This window comes from Chenopodium quinoa, unplaced genomic scaffold (genome assembly GCF_001683475.1).
Source record: "Chenopodium quinoa cultivar QQ74 unplaced genomic scaffold, ASM168347v1, whole genome shotgun sequence".
Lineage (NCBI taxonomy): Eukaryota > Viridiplantae > Streptophyta > Magnoliopsida > Caryophyllales > Amaranthaceae > Chenopodium > Chenopodium quinoa.
This window is the reverse complement of record NW_018745170.1, coordinates 3257912-3283109: the sequence shown is the minus strand read 5'-3', so window position 1 is coordinate 3283109 and position 25198 is coordinate 3257912. Positions and strand designations below refer to the sequence as shown.

Genomic DNA, 25198 nt, shown 5'->3' with positions numbered 1-25198 from the left:
CTAGATTGCGACAAAGACTAAGTAACTCCTAAGTTAATAGTCACTCAAACTTAGTAGGGAGCCTAAAAGGTATGAGTCGTCCACTTGTTTTTAATAAACAAGGGCTCTCAACCAATACTCTTCCTAGGTTAACAAATTACGAGTTAAAAGCCAACATTGGCAATAAAGGGAAACAACCGGTACCCGCCGCTTGTTCCTTGGCGACTAGGTAATTCTATTTACTTGGTCAGACAAATTGAATAAATAGTTCGAATACCGATTGAATAAATGGCCGACTGATCATCTACCCTGGAAACAGACCACCAGTCGTCCAGGGGCATAGGCGGCATACTTACTATTTGTACCTGTCTTAACGTTCGGCCATACACAACAGTCGGTCTAGGGAACAAATTAAAAATACTTAGACAAATTTGAACCAAAACAAAAATTTGATTAAAAATGAGCCGGCCATAAAAGACCAGCAGAATATTCAAAACCCCGGCCCCCTGGTCGGGTAATTACAAATCAAACGGCACGCAGGCCGTGAAAAAAAAAATACTTAAAGCTGAAGAAGGGGGCAGTTCAGTATCAGCAGCTGCCGCCTGGTCAGCACTCTTCTTGCTGGACTCGGCCTTAGCTGCACCCTCTTTTGATGCCTTACCCCCAAGTGGCACAAGCGCCACAACCGGCTCTTCCTCCTCCAACGCACCGTCCAACGCCTCTTCTTCAGCAGCCGCCAGGATCTGTTGATTATATGTTTCCGAACACTGGCGGTACGTTCTTTCCCATGAGGCAAAGTCGGCACTGGGGAACAGTCGTTCCCAGGTCATGCGTTGGATTTGAGCGGAGTCTTCCACCATCTCCCGGACGAGCTCTTGTTTCTCTTGCTCGGCTTTATCCGAGAGCTCTTGGGTAAGACTCTTCTCTTGGTTCACCAGGCGTTCTTTTACGTTGGCCAAAGATTTCTCCATGGCTTCGTAAGAGTGCATTTTTTGGCGAAGAGGTTTCAGCTCGGCCTTAAGGTTGGTGACGGTCCCCTCCAGCTCGTCAACCTTCTTTTGGGCCGCCTCTAACTGAGCCCGAACAGCGGCGGTAGCCTGCGCCTGATAATAAAGAAGATCAATGGTCAGTACTTCATTTTGGGCAATTTGAAACATTGCCTTATCACAGCTGGAGGCGGCCATAGCCTTTGCGGCCTTTACCTCTTTGTTTTTCCGATCAATCGGCTTGCGAAGGCTGTTGACTCGGAGCAGGGCCTAAGTACAAAGAAAAACAGGCGTCAGTTTCCAAATAAAAAGTTAACAGGCGTCCTGGAACTCAAAAGCTCAAAAATATACTAAGTATACCTCAGCAAGGACCCCTGAAATTCCATCAAGGTCAAGGGTGCCGGCACCCCTGACCGCCTCCCTGTCAGATGGAGGAACTACTTTAACCATAGACTTGGCTACCTCAACCAAGTCAAGTCCCTGGGGGCCGGCTGCATTAAGCGAAAGGAAAAAACAAGTTAGACCTAGTCAAGAAGGAAGCAAGGGTGAGTTTTTACAAGTGAGGGTCCATACATCTAGGCGGCCCCGCCTGGGTTTTTGAAGAAGTGGCCGGCTGCTTCTCAGCCGCCACTGTTTTCCTGGAAGACCCAGGAGAGCTTGCAACAGTCGTCCTCCGGGCCTTGGGGTCCGGCTGCTGCGAGGAGGAAGCCCTTGGAGTGCCAGACTGAAAACAAAAAGAGTTAGTATATGCATAAGACAACTAAAAGAGGAAGAGTTTTCGAAGTTTACCAAGGGTGCCTCTTTGTTGGGGGAGTCGGCATACGACTGCTTCATGAGCGAGGCCCGCAACATGGCCGCCGCAGTCTTGGATGCTGTTATTTTACTCATGGCGTCAGCTGCAAGAAATAAACAGCAAAGTTAGTAAAAATCCCAAGTAAACAAGGTGTGAAAAAACAGAGTATTTGTCAGGCCGGCTACCTCTAGAGCACCGACTGCCGAGGCCACAGGCGGCCAAAAAGTACTCGTCATAGAGCCACTTGAAGCTCGGGACGCAGTTTAGGGGTACTTGCTCTCGTACCCCTGAAGTAGAGTTCACCCTAGTCTCTACTTTGAAGAGTCCTTTGTCTAGGATCTCTTTTTTAGCCTTTGGGGGAACAGGCGGCATGCTGCGGCCGCCTGCGAGAAGAGGCGGATCCCTATTCCACTTGTTAAAGCGTTTGTTCAGCTCCGTGTCTGAACCCTCGATAATAAGGAAGGTGTTCCGCCAATCCTTCCATTTGTTCGCCTTACCTCTCGTCATGAGGTAACCCCTATGGCTTGTTAGTTGGTACCAGCCGGTACCTCCCGACTTAGGGGTCCAGCTGAGATAGTTCATGTGGGCGAAAGCCTCAAAACTTGGCTCCACCCCGTACATTTCGCACCCGGCCACATAGCCGAGTACGTTTACCCAAGAGTTGGGGGCTAACTGCCATAACCCCAGATCATACCCATCTAAAATCCGCTGAACAGCCGGATGTAATGGGAAGCGCAGTCCAGCTTTGATGGCCGCCACATAGCAGCCAAAGCAGCCGTCACCATAGCTGGTACCAGCCGGCCAGACGACAGTGTCTTCTGGATCCGGCACAAACAGTAAAAATTCCGGGCCCATTTTGTGGTTAGCAATAAAGCTCGCCACGTTGTCTTGCATGGTTGCAATCCGGCCCCGGGGTACCCTGCAGTAGTAGGGGGCGTTTTCCTCTCTGTAAGAGGCGGATGGCTCCGCCCAATTGTCCCCCTTCTCAACTGCATGAGAAAGTCTCGCCTCTTGTAGGCGGCTATGTTTTTCTTCTGAACCTGGAGAACTGTGTCCAGAAGAGCTGGACTCAGACTCGTCCTCTAACGAGTCCGAGGAGGACGACTCCTCCCCTCTCCTAGAGGGGCCCGCCTCCTCTCCCTTAGAAGGAGCAGAAGGAAAATTAGACATGTCAACGGTAAGATGGGAAGGGAACACCTTGGCCCCTCTCTCAGAACTGTCGGCTTGACAGACGCCTCGTTCTACATCTGGCGCCTGGTCAGATGTTTCACTAAGGAGCACCCTTTGGGAGGAGTCGTCTGAGTTTGATATCTTAGCAGTCTGTTTCGTTTTGGCCATCACGTTCTGCATAGACACAGATACAGTCGGACTTTGTATAAAGGGCAAAGATGGGTCCAGAAAAGGGCAGGCGGCACTCCTAGTCCTAGATTCAGCCGTCCCCGGTGACCGGCTGATCACTAACTTAGGTCGTGTCGTGTGCTTCCATGGTGCCATTTCAAAAAATAAAAAGAAAATTAAGAGTAAGAGAACTGAGTTACCTGAACGAGTGTCGGTTGATGAAGTCCTGGAAGTTCGGGTCAGTCGGCTTGTCAGAACAGGCGGTAGGCAGAAAAAGTCCGAAATGTCAGAGCAAGTTCAAGGGTCCGGATGTTCTCACAAAGTTCTCAAATGTGAAAATGACCGAAAGTCAGCACTTCCTTATATAGGCAAGGTGAGAAGGCGAAAGGTCGCTTCCAAATTCAAAATTTGGGCGGGAAAATCTCTCGGCCGTTTGCAAGGTGACACCTGTAACAGGCCGTCGCCTGTCACCGTGCGACACCTGTCACAGGCGACACGTGACCAGTCACGTGCCGCCTGTGAGGGGCAAATGATTAGGGGATTTTTATCCACCAATCACCGTCTGACAAGTGGACCAACCAGGTTCCGCCACGTGTCCTTCACGAAGGACAACAGGAGCCTGCCACGTGTCAATCACAGATACGTCCTCTACGGACCACTTTAGACACGCCACGTGTCCACCCATGCCAAATGGGAAAACCGGCCATCAAGGCCCAATCCAGTCTAGAGGCCCGATCAGCCCTAGGTTTACCCTAAACCTAAAGAGGTGGCACGCTTCTCAAGGCTATAAATACTTAATTAATCCTCATTAATCACACGATCGAATAATCAAGAAATCAAGCAGAGAAGAACAGAGTTATTAACAACCGGCTAATCTCGCTAACGACGCAGATTACCAACACTAAGCACTCTCACCTAGAGAGATCTCATTACTTTAATTTCTGTATTAACTACTCCTTAATCAGGTACTAACTTGACCGTTGGAGGCGGAGCTCTCAGGAGTCTCCGTTATTTTGCAGGTACAGGCGTCCGGTTCCAGTCTCGGAATTGTAACTCTCCCGCAGGACATCAGAAAACCCCGAAACAAATGATATAAAGACATCTAAAATTATCGTGGAGCAGTTCAGAAGCGATGTCATTAGTTTAGGAGTGTTTAATTCTTGTATTGAGAATTTAGATCTCTTAATGGATGATTGTAAATGCCGAATGACTATTATTATTTAACAAAATCACCCCTCCCTATTCCATTCAAAAAAAAAAAAAAAAAAAAAAAAAAAAAAAAAAAAAAAAAACTTTTATAACCTTGTATTAATATCTTAATTCATTATTACGGTTCAGTTAGTCAAAGAATAGTCATATATAAATCAAGCATATTTTTGTTTCACAACTTTATAAAATTATAAATATTTTTTTTTTGTTGAAAATAAAATTATAAGTTATAAACCTTTGTAGATTAGCTTAAACATACTTTAGGAAAATTGGCTTAAAATAATACCAACTATCAACAGTGTGTGCAAAATAATACGAACTTTACTATTTGCTATTAGCTGTATCACCTTTTGTACTATATGTGCAAAATAGTACACCAGTCACTGGAAAAGTATCGTCTATATTTATATTTATTATTATTATTATTATTATTATTATTATTATTATTATTATTATTAATTTTCTGTTTTAAATAATACCCCACCCCTTTGTTAGGCTTTTTTTTTAATATTGAATGTGTATTTAATTTTTTTTTTTTAAATACTTGTAGTAATTTTTTAACCATACAATAGTAAATAGGGTATTTAAATGCATTATTATTTTGATACAATTAGTTTCAAAAATTGTCTAAAAGATCCAAAAATTTCCCCACATTATTTTGGTCGATGAATGTGGGGAAAAAGCCTAACAAAGGGATGGGGCATTATTAATTTGGATTATAAAGAAAATTGTTAACAAAATATGTATTTTGAAAAGAAAACATAAAATTAATAAAATAATAATAATAATAATAAATATAGACGGAATATTCCTCGAAATACTTTTTCGGTGACCGATGTACTATTTTGCACATATAGTACAAAAGGTGGTACCACTAATAGCAAATAGTTGAGTTCGTATTATTTTACACACACCATTAATATTTGGTATTATTTTAAGTCAATTTTCCTATACTTTATGTTATTAAGATTGAAATGTCATGCGTGCTGTATATTTTTATCTTAAGATGGGTAAATAAACAAAAGAAAAGAGGGTTATCCGTTAATTAAGGGATCGGAAAGGTTAGCAATCAAGCAAATATTGCGAAAGGCTCTAGATTACTACTAGCACACGTATATACTCAAATTAGATTGTTTCAAGGTTGTAAATAAGCAGAAGAGAGAGAAATATTGCCATTTGATCAAATGAAAAACAACCCTTAACAAAAAAAACAGAAAGGAAAAAGAGGGAGAGGAAAAAAGAAACAAACTTTAAAATAAATATATGGAAGCTTGAATTGGTTTTTATAATTTAATTCTTACATTATTCAACATCTCTAAGTGATTCTTCTTATCCTACATCTCCTCTGCGTTCTCTTTTCGAGGAATCGAGGCGCGGAGGAGGTACAACATAAGAAGAATACACACAAAGAGGAAAAAGAGAGGGGTTAAGGTTAAGGTTAAGAAGCTAATTTATAAATTAAGGCAACTGCGAACAAAGAAGGTTGATAATATATGATGTGGAATCAACAACACCACCACCTTCAACAACAACTATTACCACCACCACCACAAAATGTTGTTAGTGAGGTTAAGAAAAATGGTGAAGTTGCTGTTGCAATTGATAAAGATAAAGGAAGCCAATATGCTCTTAAATGGGCTGTTGATCATGTTCTTAATAAGGGTCAAACTGTTACTTTGCTCCATGTTAAGCAAAGAAATCCTACCAATTCCCTTATAAGTATGTAATTGTTTAATATGTTTCTCTGCATTCATTTATGATAGAGTATAAAACATATTCTTGGGCCTCAACCATCAACTTAAGTTTTTGGTTGAGATGGTGCTCTAACATGGTATTAAGAGCTAGCGAAATATATTCTTAGGCCTCAACCATCAGTTTAAGCTTTTGGTTGAGATGGTCTTCTAACAACTTATTTATGTTTTTGTGTACTATAAACATGCAAACATAACATTATTTCCTTCATCTATACATATATGGCTCTCTCCTAGGGTCGGGTTGGGTTGAAAGTCAAACTTTTTGGCCTTTGGCGTGGGGTGTTTAGGGTCGTTATGTTCTTAGGCTATTTTGGCCGAACAAACCTATTTTACCATGTTCAGGTGGAAATCTCGGACAAAATGTGTTTTTATGGTGAACCTTGCTTGCAGAACGATTTATGATCATCTCTAATGGATTTCTATGGAAAGAGGTGTTAATTTAAATTGTTAATTATGAACCATTTGGAATGTAGGTTGCATGGCTGTTACATGTTACTTTAACCATCACGAAAAGAAAAAAAAAAAAACCAACATTATACCATAAAATGTAACAGTATATGCATGATGTTTAATGATTTCATTATTTGTAGGGTTGTTTAAATATCAATTAATTCATAATTAGTATATCACATCGTACTTAAAAAGATATAATTTCCTCTTAACAAAAAAAAAAAATTATGTGGTTGTTTACAATGTGTTGCTTACTTGCCTTATTACCAATGTCTTATGCAATTACAGATTCGCCGGCGCCCCTCTCTGATAGCCATGAAGATGTTGCTAGATCCGCTAAGTACTACGCTGAAACTCAAGCTCGGGAGATCTTCCTTCCTTTTCGATGTTTCTGCAGTCGTAAAGATGTTCGTTTTCTTTACATTCTCTTTTAAGCTTCTATTGATATGTTGTTCTTAGGTACAAAATTAACTTTGTTTAAGCTTACAATCTTATCCATGATTTTTTTTTTTTTCCTTAGGTTGTATGTAATGAGGTTATTTTGGAAGACATTGACATTTCGAAAGCTTTGATAGAATACTGCCAACATAACGCGATTGAGGTCATGGTTGTAAGTGCTTCATCAAGGAATCAATTGATGAGGTAATATTTGTGTACGTTAATGATTAGACATACAAGTGTTAAGAATCGTGTATTTTGGATCAAGATCGGTAGTTAATTCTTGGACGATTAGACAACCAATAGGGGGCATAATGTCGATAGTTGTCTTACATGAGTCTCACTATAGTTTGCTCACTAAGGGTATTTACGACATTTTGCCCTCTATTAATTGCCTAATCTATTAGGCATATTAGACTTTTTATGTCATGCGCTTCTTTTGTTTGGAGCAGGAGGTTCAAAGGCCCGGATGTTGCAACAAATCTATTCAAAGGTTGCCCTGAATTTTGCTCTGTGTATGTGATCTCGAAGGGGAAAATGTTACATAGTCGATCCGCCACTCGTCCTCTCCCAAGACCTTCTAGCCGAAGCCCGCCACATTGCCAACCCATTCCCAATGGTATCCCTATATATGAATCCCCTATGCGTCCAGGTGGTTACGTTTCAAGAGGTACAATTATCATTTAGACCGTGCTCTCTTCACTTAATTGTTACACCTATTAAATAGACTTTCATTGAATATTAAGTTGAAATAAACAAACCTTATATCAAATCTTTTTTTTTTTTTTTTTTTTTTTTTTTTTGTGCAACAGACAGAGAAAAGATGCATTTTAACCCAAATAGGGGCATTGAAGAAATGGACTCAATAAGGCAAGTGCGCGATTTTTACAGCGGTTGCACCAGATAGTTTCTGCGAAGTACCATATATGCATATACAACAACCATTTAACCATAATCTTTATTTTTTTGGAAATAGGTCACCATTTACTAGGGGAAGAGCAGCAAATGGCAGGGCATATGGTGAAATTGGTATGCCAGATTCAGACATATCATTTGTTAACCCTTCTTGGCCAACCAATGAGCCAAGAGTTAGTATTGATCGTCCTTCCTTTGATGCAATGGACTGGGGTCTCGCGCCTCGGGCTTCGAGTGGATCGGATGCAGATCGTATGAGTGTTGGTTTAGTGACAGACAGGAAATCAATCGATCAAAATGCCTTATTGGAGTATTCCTCTTCAAATTGTAGTGGCTTTTCATCATCTTCAGTAAGATATCTAACAAAATTGAAGGATAAGATTTCATTGTCTTTGTAAACCTTCGTAAAAATTGATTAAAAGTTTGATTTTGATTGAAATTGACAGGAAGATTTTGAGTCTGAGATGAGAAGATTGAGAATGGAGCTCAAGAAAACTATGGAGATGTACAATGCAGCTTGCAAGGAAGCACTAACTGCAAAGCAAAAGGTACTGAAATATTTTTTTACTAAGATTAAATACATGTGCCATATGACTTGTGTCCGATTACTCGAATTGAATATAAAATTACGTGGCTTGTTATTGACTCAAACTGAAATTGACATGACCGTAACCTATCCAAAAATTTTGTTGCTTAGAGAGCCACAAGGGCAGATGATGAGAATCGATCTCAGGATCTCCTAAAATCGGGAAGAAAACTCTAACTAACCTGCCCAAAAATTAACTTGGCTAATATTGATAATTCAACCCGTTAAGATAGATGAATGTAGACTCAATATGATGCACGAAAACTTTGTTTGGAATCAACATTTCTATTTTGGGCACGCTTTTATACCCGAAACTCTCTTAAATAATGTTTCATTTCCCTGATTTTCCTCTTCTCCAAAACTTATGTTTCCTAGTTTAATTTCCCCGAAGCACTATCTTATTATCCGTTTCCATGTAACCACAAATATCTGAGCCCGAAAAATATGTAATGCAAAGTACACTAATAATTTGTTTGTTTGCCAATTTTATCCTTAGGCAAGTGAGCTTCAAAGATCAAGGATTGAAGAAGATCACAGATTAGAAGAGGCACGTTACGCAGAGGAAACAGCACGAGCAATCGCGGAGCAAGAGAAAGCCAAGTGTAGAGCGGCAATGGAAGCAGCCGAAGCCGCTCAGAGACTGGCAGATCTCGAATCACAAAAGAGAGAGCTAGCAGAAAAGAAAGCCACCAAAGAAGCAGAAGAGAAGAAGGCAGCACTTCAAGCTTTGAATCACAATGATGTTAGGTATAGGAAATATAGCATCAAAGAGATTGAAGCTGCTACTTCTTACTTTTCTGAATCACTTAAGATTGGTGAAGGTGGTTATGGTCCTGTTTATAAGAGCACTCTTGATCATACACTTGTAGCCATTAAGGTTCTTAGGCCTGATGCCGCGCAGGGAGAGGCACAATTTCAACAAGAGGTAAGTCATGTGCTTCCAGGTTCATAAAATAATTTGTACATATGATTATAGGTCGTGTTTAAGGAAATGAGGTTTAGCTTATTATTTTAGGACGGCCTAAAATTGGATAAATGTTCGCATATATCAAGATGCTAGGGCCAATATATGTATGCTAACTATATTCCCTTACCTCCCCTCTCTACTTTCAAGCGTTGACCTGTATAGCTAAGCTAACTGACTTGTGAGAAATGCTGGTTCAGTAGGGTCTTTCTTACAAAAAATAAGATGCTAACTATATTAACTGGTCTATGGTAAATGCTACAAAGTATTCAACTTGCTAAAAGTTATGGAACAAAAGACTATAATATATGCACAATTACATGTGATGCAGGTTGAAATATTAAGTTGCATAAGACATCCAAACATGGTGCTCCTCTTGGGAGCATGCCCCGAGTACGGTTGTCTAGTCTACGAGTACATGTCTAATGGAAGCTTAGAAGATCGCCTCTTTTGTAGAGATAACACTCCGCCACTCCCATGGCAACTAAGATTCCGTATTGCAGCAGAGATCGGTACAGCATTACTCTTCCTTCACCAGTCAAAGCCTGAGCCATTAGTGCACCGTGACCTTAAACCAGCCAACATTTTACTAGATCGAAATTTTGTGAGTAAAATCAGTGACGTTGGTTTGGCAAGGTTGGTGCCACCATCTATAGCCGACACAGTAACACAGTATCGGATGACTCAAGCAGCCGGAACATTCTGTTACATCGATCCAGAGTATCAGCAAACCGGGATGCTAGGGACTAAATCGGATATTTACTCCTTAGGCATCTTGTACTTGCAATTGATCACGGCTAAGCCAGCTATGGGTTTAACTCATCACGTACAAAGGGCTATCGAAAGAGGGACTTTTCGAGATATGTTGGATCCGTACATACATGACTGTCCTTACGAAGAGGCCTTACAATTTGCTAAACTTTCGCTTCAATGTGCAGAGTTACGAAGGAAGGATAGACCTGATCTTACACAAATACTTCCTGAGCTTAACAGATTTAGGGAGTTTGGTGAAGCAAATATGCCCACCATCATGTTTTCTCCCGTACCTTCAAACTCGTCGTATAGGCCAAGTCAAGTCATGACCATAAACAATGTAAGTTCTACACAACTATTACTACTATTACAAGTACAATACAGTAATCCCTCGTCCCTAAATAATATATCACATTCAATTTTTGGTCACTAAACATGTACATGCTACAAGGACTAACGATCTGTTTGGTTTCAGTATTCACAGGATAGTGAAAACCCATCATTGCAATCGACGGCATCTAGCAACAGAAGCCAAACAAGTGTTTCATCTTCATCAGGAGAAAAATTGTAGCATCTATAAAATCTTTTTTATTTCTCTCTCTCTCCAATCGTAAACTTTATAACATTTGATCAATGTAAACTCCCTAGAAGGCTAGTTTTCACCTAGTCCTCCCTACCCATGGATCGCCTATTGGCCACCAAAGAAAACGTAAAGATGAACAAAATATGGATGCGACAGAGGTGGTAATACGCTATAAGCTAAGTTGTGATGAAAAAAGTGGGAGAATAGTATATTTTTCAGATTTATGTTAAGAGTTGGATACAATTCGACTTTGGAATAGAGTTTTGTATGTACAAAAATTTTATTAACAGATAATTCCATTGTCTTTTTAGTCCTCACATTTTTGTTGTGGCAAATTAGCAATGTTTCTATAAAAAAAATTTGATGTACTCATATCAGTTTCATCAGGGTTGATTTGAAGTTGTAGAATTTGTCAATGCAACTTTTTGGAACATTTTCCCTATACAAGACTATAAAGAATATACTTGTATAAGCTTTTAACTACAAATAAGTAAAAAAATAGGGAAAAATACATATATGTTTATCCTACCAAAAACAAATTTTGAGCAATCCTTTCAAATTAGATTATTAATGTTGCAAAGAAGCAAACGAGTATAGGAAAGTTTTGAAAGGGTAAGAAAACACAATAACTAAATTCAAAGTCTTACCATCTTAGCCAACTATTATTTTTATAGACGAGTATAGGAATTGTTATAAAAGGTGCAGCGGGCTGGCAGTGTCCAGTAGGCTGAGGCCCTTGGAGTAGCCTACGCAAGCCTACTCCAGCAGACTGAGCTACCCAGCGCCACCAACTCGGACAAGTACAAAGGTAGAGCTAGAGCATAAGTTTAAACGATAATAACCAAGAAAGGGACCAACATGACAACAAATTTCTGCTCAGCTAACCCAAGAAGAATTAATGAGTATATTCAATATTAACAAATTATCCACACCATTCCAAGAATTTCATTTGCAACCACGGATTCAACCCCCAAACAAAAAGAAAGAGAAAAAATACTACAAGTTGAAGGGATGTCTTGCCTATTTAAATGTAAACAAGTATCCTAGTAATAACTAGACTATCTGCATTGCTTGAGTAAGTCTTGGTTCTAAATCCAAACACCCCTCCCCTCTCTTCCCCAGGCAGAAATAAAGGGGAAACAAAGACGAGGATGTCTAAGCAGCCAATTGTTTCACAGGATCATTGCAGTAAAGAAACAACAATCTCAAACTGACATACACTATTGCCCTTCATCCATCTGATCAGTTCCTTGCCCCAATGCATCAGGTTCCAAACCTTTTGTTACGGAGTCTTCTAATGCCTCCAGGAAAGAAAGAACAGTAAACTTGTCTGCATGCACGAAGAAAATAAAAAATACAATCAGCTTCAATAATTAAAGCTTGTCACACAGCAGCACTCGAAATCATTGAACTCTTCAAAACTGTTATTAATCAGTACACAGATATCCTGATACATTACTCAGACAAAATCCTGGTTTTCTACAGACAAGTGGTTGAGCAGAAAGCCTCAGAATTGAAAAACAAACGAACGAAAGGCAAGAGAGGAAGGGAGGGTGCAGGTTGCTCACATTTACTCGGGTCAATGCCAAATTGAGCCAAATCTATTTGGCCTGTCTTCAGAACCTACAGAAAAAAGAATATGAATAACAATACATGCAAGAGGGGTGGGGGGAGGAAAAAAGAGCAACCCTTTTGATGATATATGTTCTTACATAAGTGAAAGCATCAACTTGTTGGCGGAAAGGAGCACACTGTAGTACTTCTAACAAGTCATGACGTGACTGTTGACCCTGTAATCTCAAAGATATAAAACATAGCCCTGTAGAAATATAGTAAGCTTAAAAAAGTACCAAAATATATTTACCTCTGGCAAATATGAAGCCAGGCGTTCTTCAATAGGTAAAGTCTCAAGTAATGGTAATACCAAATCAGGCTTCAAAAGATCCCCTAAACCAAAGCCTGTAACAGACAGACAGCAACAATAAGACACAGCCATTATAAGACACTTCCTTTTATCTGATTTGATGAATGATATACGCTTATATTCACATACTATCCAACAGTGAGTCAGTGAGTTCAAACGTACACAAGACAAGCAGCAAAAGATGAACAAAAACCACAAAGCTTATTGATTCCCATAAATACCAAGGCATCCTTAATCTACAAATGACAAAATTCTCCTATGCAGACAGCAGAGTGAGGTAAAGACTAACAACCATCAATGAATTTTCCCATTTAAATGGCAATCAATATACAGCCATGAAGCAGATAATGCATCAGACTGGGTAACACTTGTAGCATTTTATTGAATCGGAGATGGGCATTACCCTTAGTGATGTTACAGCTACAAATATTTTCCTCATTACCTTAATTACAAAATGCTAAAAATAGCAGGATAATTCAGAAGAAAAATGAGTCATTCTTCTTTAACACGAAGCCGATATAAACCAGGAAAATAAGATATATCAATCACTTAAAACAACTCAGTAACAATAAGAGAACAGACTCTATATATAAATAGATAAGTCCTTCATATACCAGGAGGAAAGACTCAAGCTAAAATGTTTGATTACCAAAACACTCTCACAACTGCATATGTAAGTGATATATAAATCTTAATGAAATGTGTGGTTACCTCCATCAGGATCTTCCATATCATCTACAGATCCTACAAGGTAACAGATAAGAAATGAACATAGGAACTGGGGGGACGGGGAGAACAAAGGAAGAGGCCAAAATTTTGATGGTCGAAACAACAGTGTTTTCAGAAAAAGATACCTGCAGGTTGTAGATTACTTAATATCCTTTGCAAATCAGACATTTTTACTGGTCCAGGGGCCGAGGTCACATCACTCACTACTTCACCTCCCATGCTAGAGCCAATCAAATTACCAGCTCTGCATTTTACAAACAAGTATATGAAGATTTAAACTATATGGGCAACTTTTAAAAAATACAAGTATTTAAGAAATGAACATATAAGAATACAAAGAGATGATGGTCAAACTCAACTTTAAATCCATTATGGAAACCGGGAAACGATTATGTAGGGAGTAGTATTGGTTGACATCACAGAATGTTCCAAAATGCTGACATTAGCAGAGTGTAATTTACCAAATTTATACTACTAGAGTTGAACCATTACAGGCCATAATACTACAAGCCATATAAACTTCAAAGTAACATTATATTCCTACCCAAAACATAAGTTATTTTAGCCCATTCCTTTCACCCAAAATATAAATGCACTATGATACAAACGCAACATTAAAAACCATTACTTTTAATACACTACAACACTAATGCAACATTGATCAACTTACTAATTATAATGTGTGCTATATAAATGTCAAATTATAATAGTACTCATAAGTTATTTCAGCCCATTCCTTTAATCCAAAATAAAAATCTAAACAGATATATTAAAAGGCGTTCCTAAGAACGTCTATGTGCCACGTAGGCCCTTTCACTACACCATGTCACCTACTCTACATCTCATTATGCCGCATCAGCACTCAATCAACCTTAATCATTATGCCACGGCACCCAATCAACTAACATTACTCCATATAAAAGCATAAGGATAAGGAGATTCGAACACCCAAGCTCTTATAATAAGGATGGTTTTTTAACCATCTAAACCAATTATCAACCATATTAATAACATGAAAATAAATGTATATAATTGCAAATCACAAGGTCTAATTTAAAAAAGAAAAAAAATTCACCATAAAAATTAAATACATATAATCACCAGGTTTAATTAAAGTAGGAACTCGGTGCAATGCCCAGGCCACACACTAGTGTTCTATGATAACAAAACAATATTAAATGCCATTAATAGTCTTAATACACTACAACACTAATGCATTATTAATCAACTTTCTTATTATGTGTGACAATTCTTGAAGTGTTATATTTTGGATCAAAGAGAGTAGCTCTTACTAATAAATTTTTTTTTTTCACTCAATCAATGGCAACTTTCCAGGGGCAACTTACTAGAACAGAACTATGCAAGTTATCCTAGACAGACAAAATTAACGCAAAAAAGGTGTGCTGTTTGAATTTTTGAGTGTATAATCTTCAACATATACATGATCTCATCTCGTAAAAGCAAGCATTTTCTATTCTTCTTTTTTATTTTCTTTTTGGGCATTTGAAATGGAAAGAGAAGCACTTCATTGTAATACTCCCAAATACTGACATAAGCAGAGTGAAGTTAAAATTAGACAACCAAATTAATTAGTAAAGGCCACAACACAGCAAACATTGTGATCGTTTGGTTAAATACTTGCACTTGCCTAGCATTAGCAATTCTTTTGTATTTTCACTTCCTAGAAATTGAGCAATATTGTTTGGTTGAGCATAGGAAGATGGAATTCCCATGAGAAGTTTTATTTATATAGGGGGGATTAGGTAAGCAATTTCCCTCATTATGTGAGAATTAGAACTTTCCTAAGTTTCAATTCCTATGCTCATGTCAACCAAACAATACTAGCTTCTTTTTTTTTTCTTTTTTTTTTTGGTTTAAGGGGTAGATTAGATTAATTCATCAACGTAAACAATACTTCCTCCGTTCTAGTAATATTGCAACAACTGGACTTTTACACTATTCATCACGCTTGTTTGACCACATATTATGATTTTATACGTAAGGTAAAATTAGTCATATGGAGTCTTGTCAAATTCGTCTCGTAAAATACTTTCACAATATCAACTTTTTATAATTTTTACTCTTTATATAATTACAGATATTTAACATATAAAATGTGTTTTGGGATGCGTAATTTCATCCTTGTTGCAATATTTGTGGATCAAAGAAAGTATAAACTTCTAGTTTTTAGAAAAGTAGACTTCCCATGAATTAGAACATCAGCCAAATAAAATCATACTAACTTCAACAAAACAATGTAGCTTTTACGAAGGCTTTTTATCTCAAACATTGATAAGTTTCCCAGGAGAACAGAGTTCTGCAAGTATTCTTATTCCAACTGTGTACGAAAATTAATACATACATGATGACATCCCTTGAAAGCAAGCATCTACTATCATTTTTCTTTCTTTAATTTTCCCTTCTCCCTTTTCTCTGTTTTTATGCAAGGTATAGGCACATTTCATTCTCAATGCAATATTGCAATGGTTGATCATCAAGTACAAATCCCCTATGAAATCTAAGCCTATAGTACATCAGATTCTCAGAGAAGAAAATGTACCTAGATGATATATCATCTTCAACCATATCCTCGGTTTGAATGGGAATAGATGCTCCAGAATCCTCTTCAGCAAGAAATTCTACAACCAAAAAAAAAAATAATAATAATAATAATAAATATATAAAATGAAGCTCAATAATTTGTCCAACATGGTTAACATATATATTTCACTGTCAGTCTGAACAAAAATGAATTCTAATACTATATTGCAACTAAACAGGATGACTGAGACAAACTACAAACATCTATCATGCACAAAGACCTCTGATTGGTGACATTTATCATCTTCAAAATATCCCAATTACAGAGGATTGTGTAGGATGTCTTTGAAAAACTTTAGAAAGATGAGGGTCGAAGTCCAGTAGACAGCGAACAGTGAACAGTGCCCATGCATTGCAAACATGCTTGGTTTGCCCACCAACCAACAATTATAGATAAACTAGATAATGACTGGAGAGAAGAGAGAGAAGCAAATGGAGTCCAGGACAAGGCCAACATCATTATCTTCCAACAAAGGACTTTCCGTCCGCTCTTAAAAGATAATTCTTGAACCCCATAATTCTTTTTTTTCTCTCTCACTCTACAAAGATGGGTTCTTGCAGGTAACCTCTTGCAAAACGATATCATCAACATGAGTTCCTGCCAAAACCATCTTACAACAGAAAAAACAACTTAACAAACACCAAATAAAATGTCCAATAAAAAAAATTCTCTTCCTTAGACCCAAATAAAGCAAGAGAGAGAGTGTCTACAGAATGGGTCCACATGCTTTCTTTACTGTTCCATCCTTCAATGTATGCACCAATTTTCATATTGAAATGCTCCTAACTGTATGCCCCATTCCTCGTAAGAAAAAGGATGGAATATATGGTCTCACTACTTTTCTCTTTCAACAAATCCACCCAACCAAATATTACAAAACAGCAATTACATGCATAAAAAAAGGGGCAAAGGGAATATAGTTAAAGAAAGATAGGGTTATATAGTAGTCCTTAAAGACGGGACAAAAAATGGAAAGTGCATTGCCCTTAATTATATACTTCATTACTTCCTCTGTTTTTTTTAATTTCAATGGTTTAATTTTGCACTATTCACATGTTCACTTTGACTCTCTCTAATAATTCATAGTTAAAGGAAATAACAGGCATATGGGGTTTCAAATTATACTTTCACAATAACAAATTTTATAATTTTTACCTACTGATAATTAGAGATATTGGTGACAGAAGTTATAAAACGGAGAACATGAAAAGACAAATGTTGCAACTAAAAAAGCAAGTATATACTAGGCACCCTTTACTCCTTTATACATGATCCCAAATACATGAAAGCATGGCTCTCATCTCTCTTTTCACTTTATATGATAAGCAACATTTGTACATGATTCCAAATCCATGTATACATGAATATATGTGTGAGACTTGAGAAAGGACAAAAGTACGCAACCCAGAACAAGATGTGACAAAAAAAGAAAACTACTCTGGGCCAAGAGGGGTTCAGGCTTTTTTAGTAAAAAACAGAGGTATAAACTGAGAAGTGATAGTAATTGGTAATTTGGTACCTAATGGTCGATTAAGGTGATAATTTACCGAACGACATAGTTGTTGATCATCCTCGGCTTTTGGCTCCTGGAAATAGTTCAGCAAAGAAAAGTTAGAAAGGAATAAAAAATTAAACCAAAAATTCTAGCTCAGTCATCAATGCACCAAATGAAAGAATAGTACAACTCACTTGCATCCAGAAAAAGAATTTCCTATCATCGGTGTTAAACTTCAATATGTAGACCCTTCCAGCTGCTTGTTCAACCTGCATATTAAATATAAGGCTTTAAACTGGAACCATGGAACCAAATTAAACATATATATATATATATATATATATATATATATATATATATATATATATATATATATATATATATATATATATATATATCAATGTTTAAGAAAAGGAAACATACCTTCTCAAAAACTGCCTCCTCTGGAAAAACAATCTGGTCCTATGTTGCATTAAGGAACAACAGGGGCATCCCAGCAATGACAAAGAAAAGACCAAAAAATAAAAATAAAAAAAAAAAAAACATAGAAGCTCTTTTGGTGGGCAGTAATACATAACAGTATTGGTAGTAAAAATGCATGTATTTCACAAGGAAAGCCACTTACATATCCATGGTAATGCAACTGTAACCCCAAGTTTCTCGGTGGGGTAACGGAAATATATGCAGAATAATAAATACTTAGTTGTGGTAAGAGCATTGTCATGGGATTTTTCTTATAAATATTACACATAGATTCATAAATGTTGCCTTTTACCAAACAGACTGGTAACGTACAAGCATTTGGTATAATTAGAAAATATAATGTAAAATAAGTTAGCAAGTGAATGGACCACACTGGTATAAATGAGGCATTTATAAACTGACGAGAATCAATGATCTACTCAGGTTTGCAAGCACTCCATCCATAGTAATCCAATGCAATAAATGCTGGGTCATATTTAAACTGAAATACAAGGATCATACACAACATGACATACAGCATCTTACTAGATCAAGGGAGCATCAATAACCCTAAAACTAAAAAGCACTTTCCACCGACATCACCTTACAACCAAAATAACTACCCTTATAGTCATATGATTGTGCAAAGTCCAAGATTGTCTCTTGCATTCATTCCTTACTCCATGACAAAATCCTCCATGAACAATTTAAAAGCCATAGCAACATATCCCCACATAACCATTCAAATCTCTAATTCACTCACTGTATAATACCTTGTATCACCTCTCAAAACCCTCCCTTAAGAGCTTCCTTTGGGAAGTATATGCACTAAGTTCCCAATCTCTACCACAAATGGACTTGCCCTTATAATCTTATCCTCTTTTCACTAAACCTCAACTACACCTTCAAACAGTCGCTCATCGATAACAACACCAACTCCATTTCTAGTCTTAACTAGTCCAGACTCCGGAGTAATTGGCCTTACAATCTAACCTTTTCTCTTACTCACTTCCGCAAGACATGTGAAGTCAATCACCCTTTTCTTCATCACTTCCACCAACATAACTAACCTCTAAGTGGCCTGCGTTTCCAAGATTGCATGATTCTACTGGTTTAAAAAATGAAGAGGAGTAAGGTTGCATGACTTGCAAGTACAAGATTCCTACTTGACATTGTAATTAGTGACAAACTCGACAAGATAACAACAATCAATGTCAAAAGTGTCAAATTTAAGCCGCCAAAGCTGACAAAAAATGTTAGCTTGGTGGAGCCGGCAATTTCACTGTCCAGCTTCATGATCTTAATTATCACACTTATACAAAGAAGGCGCAAATTCTGTATAGTGTGAATTCTCTTTCTACTGGATCATGCCAGGGGTTGACTAGGCAGTAGGCACAACCCACTATTCACAGGATGTTCCGTGCTACATTTTTCAATGGGCACACCAGGATATGGTCAATCCTACATGCCTAAGGCAGATTTCAGTGATTTTGTCATGCCATTGTGTTAGAACATTACATTAGGCTGTGGGCCATGCTTTTCATGCGAGGCCTAAACAATGCCATCTTTATATGATTCATATATCAGCAGTTTTGAAAAGACACAAAATGCATATATGGACCAAAGGAAACATATATACTTTAAATAGCCCCTTCATCCAGAGCACTAACATGCAAAGGCTTTTTTTACTGCATAAATCATCCCAGAAGCCAGAACACAATAATTTCATGAAAAAGATTCAAATGTATCAATCCTCATTCCATTTTGCTAGTCAGTTTCACACTTTCAAACAGCAAACATTTTTATACACCAATTAATGGTTAAGTAATGTTCTCCAATCAACTCCTAAAGAAGTACAAATATCAAATCTAGAATGATTAACAACAGGAATACGGGATGGACAGGGTATATATAGTGGTCAGAATTAAGAACAAAGACAATAATATACCTGGTTTGCTCAACCAGCAGTGCCAGCACAGGCATTATCAGAACACAGCTAAGAGCATAATTTATGTAAAACATGGCAAAAGGATACATCTTCAATCACATTTTGCACCCGATCAAGCCACATAAAATGGACCAAGCCCTCCTCACCCTAAGGAAAACCAAAATTAATTTCAGTAATAAAACATCGTGTGGCAATATCACTTAAACATTTGAAGAGAAATTCCAAAATAAGCTTCAATGCAAAACATTTTCCACAGATGTCAAGCTGTAATACATATTATAAAAGAATGGAGCAAAAAGTTGTAAGGTGAAGCATACCCGGGCAATCCTAACTCGCCCTTTACGAGAATCTGGGGTTACACGTTTTCCCTCAAATAGCATTTTACCAGCACGAAACTCCAGCATGACATCCTGTTCAATCAAGTCTTCAGAAACAATTGGAACATTCAAAAAAAAAAAAAAAAAAAAGACAGGTGCAGAATTACAAATTGCAATAAATCAAATCTCACAAAAAGCCACAAGATAATTCATTCCAAAATCTATCCAGAACGAAAATAAAGCACTCCACTAAATGAAAACAAAAAAACTCCCAAACTCAACAATTAGTACATGGATTAAGTCAACTTTCTCTTTCAACAATGCATACAGCATAACAAATAGACAAGGTCATTGTTAAAAATGTGTGATAACCAAACATGAATGTGTTTCAAAAGGTTCAACTTACTTGTACTTTATTTTTATTTTAGGCAACCCCATATCACCACCTTATCCCCCTTACCTCACAATATTTACACATTTGTCACTCTCTCTTAATCTATATCCACTTTTTTCTTACATCCACCCACCTTTTTATTCCATTTCTCTTACTTTATTAACCTTTTTTCTAATAACTACTCACTCTTTCCAAACTTTCCTATCATCAAAACTGGGTCGGAATTTCGAAAACGGAGGGAATATTGTATTTTGAAAATGACATTGCTTTCGTAGAATCAGATTTTCGATGCTATGTTTATTAAGATCATTACGTAATGCATCATGTCGTATGGTTGGTGCTACATTGAAAGCAAAAAATTAAGAGTGCTCTAGGAATCATATGGGATGCCATATCCAGTTTAAGAAAATGTTAACCCCCTTAGTCCCTTAATATTTCATAAAGTATCCATCTGACCTAACTAAGCCCAAACTACTTAGCTCCTAATATCTGGAATTTAAAGCTTTTACTTCTTAGAAACCCTCATCAAAGGGACACGATACTTTATCAATAAGTTTATAACATATTTAAAAAATATTTAAAAAAAAAGGTTGCCAGTACCATTCACATCAAATATATAAGTATCTTAAAAACAGGAATAATGTCAGTACCGCATCCAACCCATTAATACTCAGGATACGATATACAGCTAACTACAACCCCTAACAACACCCAAAGCAATGCCTCAATCAAAGAAAAACAGAGAAACAAGACAATTCTCTAAGAAGTTAAAACTAATCTTAGTTATGCTATGAAAATCAAAACCAAAGCCTGCTTGCTTGAGTATCAGGCTTTAATTGTCAAACAACCTTGACGGCGTTGAAGCTAAATATCATACTTCATGCTTCAAAACTATCCAAATTCAAAAACCTCATATTCTTATACTATCAAAATTTGAAAACCCTTCCAAATGTTTATCCATTGTAAAACCCTTCAAACCATTTTTCTCTAATGTCCACAACATAATGTTCCTCCATCGGACGATCCCCCAACCCTCCGTCATCGAAAACAAAAATACAAGCTTCCCTAATCAATTTAAAACACCAAAACCCAGCATTAACTTAAACCAACTTCCCCATAGATAACAAAATTGAACCACAAACTCAGCTACCTTAACTGGTATTTTTTTGTTTTTTCTTTTCATTCTATAATACAGCTTTAAAGCAAAATATTACCTGAACTTCTTGAGAAGCATGCTCAGAAGATGCCATAGTTCTCTTCAATCTACCCGTTTCTGAAAAAACAAAACCATGGGTATGAAAACCAATTGCACAAAATCAAAAACCCAATACATCATCTAACAATGCATGCATTCATGCCGATTGCTAAAAGAAACAATCAATTTCTGTGCAGTGGCATATCCTAGGCAGGCCTGCAGCCTGCCCCGAGCCAGGGCGGTAGGGGGCTAGGGGCGACCGCCCCGAGCCAGGGAGAAAAAGTCTATTTTTACAATTAAACATTTAAGGATTATAATGAACAACAGCCTGGACACATTAGCAAGACCCAAGCACCCACTTATCAAATTAGGCTCCAAAAATCACATAAATTCTTCTCACTAAAGAATTTTAACGTAAATTGCATATAGCAAAATTCTATCAAACAATATCAATCGTCATAATCATTCACTAATTCAGTAATTAAAACCAGAAATTCAATAATCCACCTTAGAAGAACCCTAAATTAAGTATACTGAATTAAATTAATGATAAACCCTAAATTGAAAAACTGATATTTGATGATTCTAAAAAGAAAAGAAAACAATCTTACCTCAGAAAGCTGCTTCAATGGAGAAAAGAAAGCTCAGTAGCCACTTCAATGGGGAATTCAGAGTAAGCGCTTCAATGGAGGAGAGAGAGTGTGCAACGTAACAGTGAAACGGTCCGAAGGAGAAAAACAATTGAAAACTGAGGTTGGGTATGTTCTTTATTAGGTTAGGTCCCGTGCCAGGTAATTTTCAATAACTACGCTATAATTATTAACACTATATTTAATTATAAAAAAGATCTATTTAATTTACTACTTTGTAAAATGAATTAATTATGAAAGAGTCTATTATTAACAAAATAGATTATTTAAAATATACATATATGTATATTTATATATATTTCACTAACTAATTTATATCATTTCTTCTTTTAACCAAATGAATATCTTACAACTATATATCTAATTCGTAAATAGATTTACTTTTTATACACTATTAATCCATTTTCTCTTGCGCGGTATTTATTTTTCTTCTCAATAATCAACTGGCTTAGAAAAAAATTCATATCTTTTCTAGCAAGCTTTTCAAACGTAATTAAATACAAAAATATTTTTAAAAAAAAAATAATCCTTGTTGTAAAAATGGTAAGAGTAGTATATAGCACTATGTATGTCACAAATTATGTTAAGAATTTGATTTTCATTTTTTTAACTTTAGCTTATGGTATCAATATATATAGTATAAGGATACATTAAATCTTTTTAATCTTCTATTTACATATAAGATTTGTTTCCTAAATAGAGTTTTTTTTTTTTTGGACACACCAGAAAATGACACGTGTCATTGTTAGTGTGTCTTTTAGTATATACTTATTGATTTAATAGGTTAGTCTCCTGTGATGCACGATTTTACGATTTTAATAAAAAATTCAAATAAAAAATTCACTTGTAAGTGTGTAATATAAGGACTTGTTCTTTTGAGCTTCTAGGCAGGGCAGAGCAGAGCAGAGAAAATTTCAGCAGAGTAGGAGATTTCAGCATTGTTATTATTATTATTATCATTAATTATTTTTTATTATTATTATGGTTATATTTTTAATATTATTTTTATTATTATTATTATTATTGTTAATATTATTTTATTATTATTATTATTATTATTTGATTTTTTTTAGATTTTTTTACTCATTTTATAACATTAGAAAATGTGTTAAATAATATAAAATATTAATTATTATCATTAAATATTAGTTATTATTATCAATTAATATTATATATTAATTATTATTATTATTAAATATTAATTATTATTATCTATAAATATTAGTTATTATTATTAAATATTAATAACTATTATTATTTTTATTAAATATTAATTATTATTATTATTTTTAAGCGGAGCAGGGTAGAGCAGAGCAGAACAACTCAAAAGAACAGGGCCTAAGTCTGTCTATCAATCTATAATAAATCGTGATCCCTCTCGTTAAATTTATCTATCTATCTATCTATATACTAAAACAGAGGCAATTGAACTATACTTTGACACGTGTCGCTCTAAGCTTAAAAAATTTACATCCTTAATATGATTATACATATGAAATCATTGACGGATATAATCTCATATTATACTTACTTATAATATCATACATCAAATTATTTGTATTATCTTGAATATAAATATTTCTTGATATTCTTGACATCTTTTTATTTTAATAAAGGTATGAGTCTTTTTGACAAAGCATTTGTTCTGATGTATTAAAATATGTGTATGTCTAAACCTTTTAACACGTGCAATTGCATAAGAATTATACGAGTCTATAATTATACAAAAACACAAGCATTTAAAACCAAACTAACAATTGTTGCCTTAACGTTAAAAAAAAATCGCTTTTTTCCCCACCCGTAAATAAAAGACTTTATTTTAAAAACATTATATTATTAATGGATCATGATAAATTAAATAGCTAATGAAATTTCAATACTTTTTTGTAAGCTATAAATGACTGCCAAAATGTTTTGTCAAATAAGATATTAGAAGATTGTGGTAAATAATATATATCAAAAAAATTGATCTTTTAAGACCGATATTCAGCAAAAAAAAATTTATATCAGACATATATGATACACTAAGTAAACAAATTTAATATAATTATTAATGTATGATAACAATATGATATTATTAAAGATTCAACATATTAAATATATTAACACATTTGTTATAGTGTATGAGTATATCTATATTTTTGATAATATTATTATTATTACCAATGGAAATAATAAATTATCCTACTATTCTGCAGAAATTTTGGGATACAAAATACTTACAAGAAATAGCAATTTTAGCCCCAACTCATGATAATATAGGAATTATGAATAATTACTTACTATCAAGTGATGAGAAGATATATTTGAATTCTAATGTATATGTAACACGGATGCAAGCATGGAGATTACAGACCTTTATTTAGTTCAATTCCTAAATACCCCTAGGTGTTAACTATATTTTTCTGATTACCAAGTGTATGTTTGGTTCAATTTTGGAATGAGTTTTTCCATCTTTTTATTTGATACGTACTTGAAGTATTGGTATGGGTCAAAATATCAAATCCATCTATTCTTTTGGATTTCCGAACCTCATACCTGGGTGATTGAGGTATGGGTTAAGTTAAGGGTTACTCGGTCGGTTAAGGGTTACTCGGTCGGTCAAGGATTACTCGATTAGTTAAGGGTTTCTCAGTTAGACACGGGTTACTCGGTCAGAGGTTACTCGATTGGTCAGGGATTACTCGATCGATCAGGGGTTACTCAGTCGGTCAGGGGTTACTCGGTCGGTCAG

At 36.2% G+C, this 25198-nt stretch overlaps 2 protein-coding genes across 2 annotated transcripts; one reads left to right on the top strand and one right to left on the bottom strand.

The window, feature by feature from the left end:
* The first annotated feature begins 5251 nt into the window (after positions 1–5251).
* On the top strand, positions 5252–11382 carry LOC110710483 (U-box domain-containing protein 52-like). The gene is made up of 10 exons (XM_021888795.1): positions 5252–6024; positions 6798–6916; positions 7030–7151; positions 7400–7617; positions 7760–7817; positions 7924–8212; positions 8309–8410; positions 8945–9373; positions 9744–10505; positions 10641–11382. Exons 1-10 carry the CDS (start codon positions 5799–5801, stop codon positions 10734–10736), a joined length of 2421 nt encoding a protein of 806 aa, XP_021744487.1. The 5' UTR covers positions 5252–5798; the 3' UTR covers positions 10737–11382.
* Positions 11383–11617: 235 nt separating this feature from the next.
* On the bottom strand, positions 11618–22575 carry LOC110710482 (26S proteasome regulatory subunit RPN13-like). The gene is made up of 14 exons (XM_021888794.1): positions 22426–22575; positions 21834–21892; positions 20226–20318; positions 19996–20055; positions 17922–17960; positions 17693–17767; positions 17523–17589; positions 15962–16040; positions 13527–13645; positions 13384–13416; positions 12613–12707; positions 12461–12538; positions 12317–12371; positions 11618–12078 (listed from the first exon to the last, which is right to left on the bottom strand). Exons 2-14 carry the CDS (start codon positions 21867–21869, stop codon positions 11969–11971), a joined length of 939 nt encoding a protein of 312 aa, XP_021744486.1. The 5' UTR covers positions 21870–21892; positions 22426–22575; the 3' UTR covers positions 11618–11968.
* Between the last annotated feature and the right edge of the window lie 2623 nt (positions 22576–25198).

Coding starts and splice junctions, on each gene's coding strand:
- LOC110710483 (XM_021888795.1), top strand. CDS start 5,799: ATGATGTGGAATCAACAACACCACCACCTTCAACAACAACTATTACCA. Junction 8,213..8,308: donor GTGGCTTTTCATCATCTTCA/GTAAGATATCTA, acceptor TGAAATTGACAG/GAAGATTTTGAGTCTGAGAT. Junction 8,411..8,944: donor CACTAACTGCAAAGCAAAAG/GTACTGAAATAT, acceptor TTTTATCCTTAG/GCAAGTGAGCTTCAAAGATC.
- LOC110710482 (XM_021888794.1), bottom strand. CDS start 21,869: ATGGCATCTTCTGAGCATGCTTCTCAAGAAGTTCAG. Junction 17,961..19,995: donor TGCAAAATGTGATTGAAGAT/GTATCCTTTTGC, acceptor AATGCAACATAG/GACCAGATTGTTTTTCCAGA. Junction 17,768..17,921: donor AGGAGGCAGTTTTTGAGAAG/GTATGTTTCCTT, acceptor TTTAATATGCAG/GTTGAACAAGCAGCTGGAAG.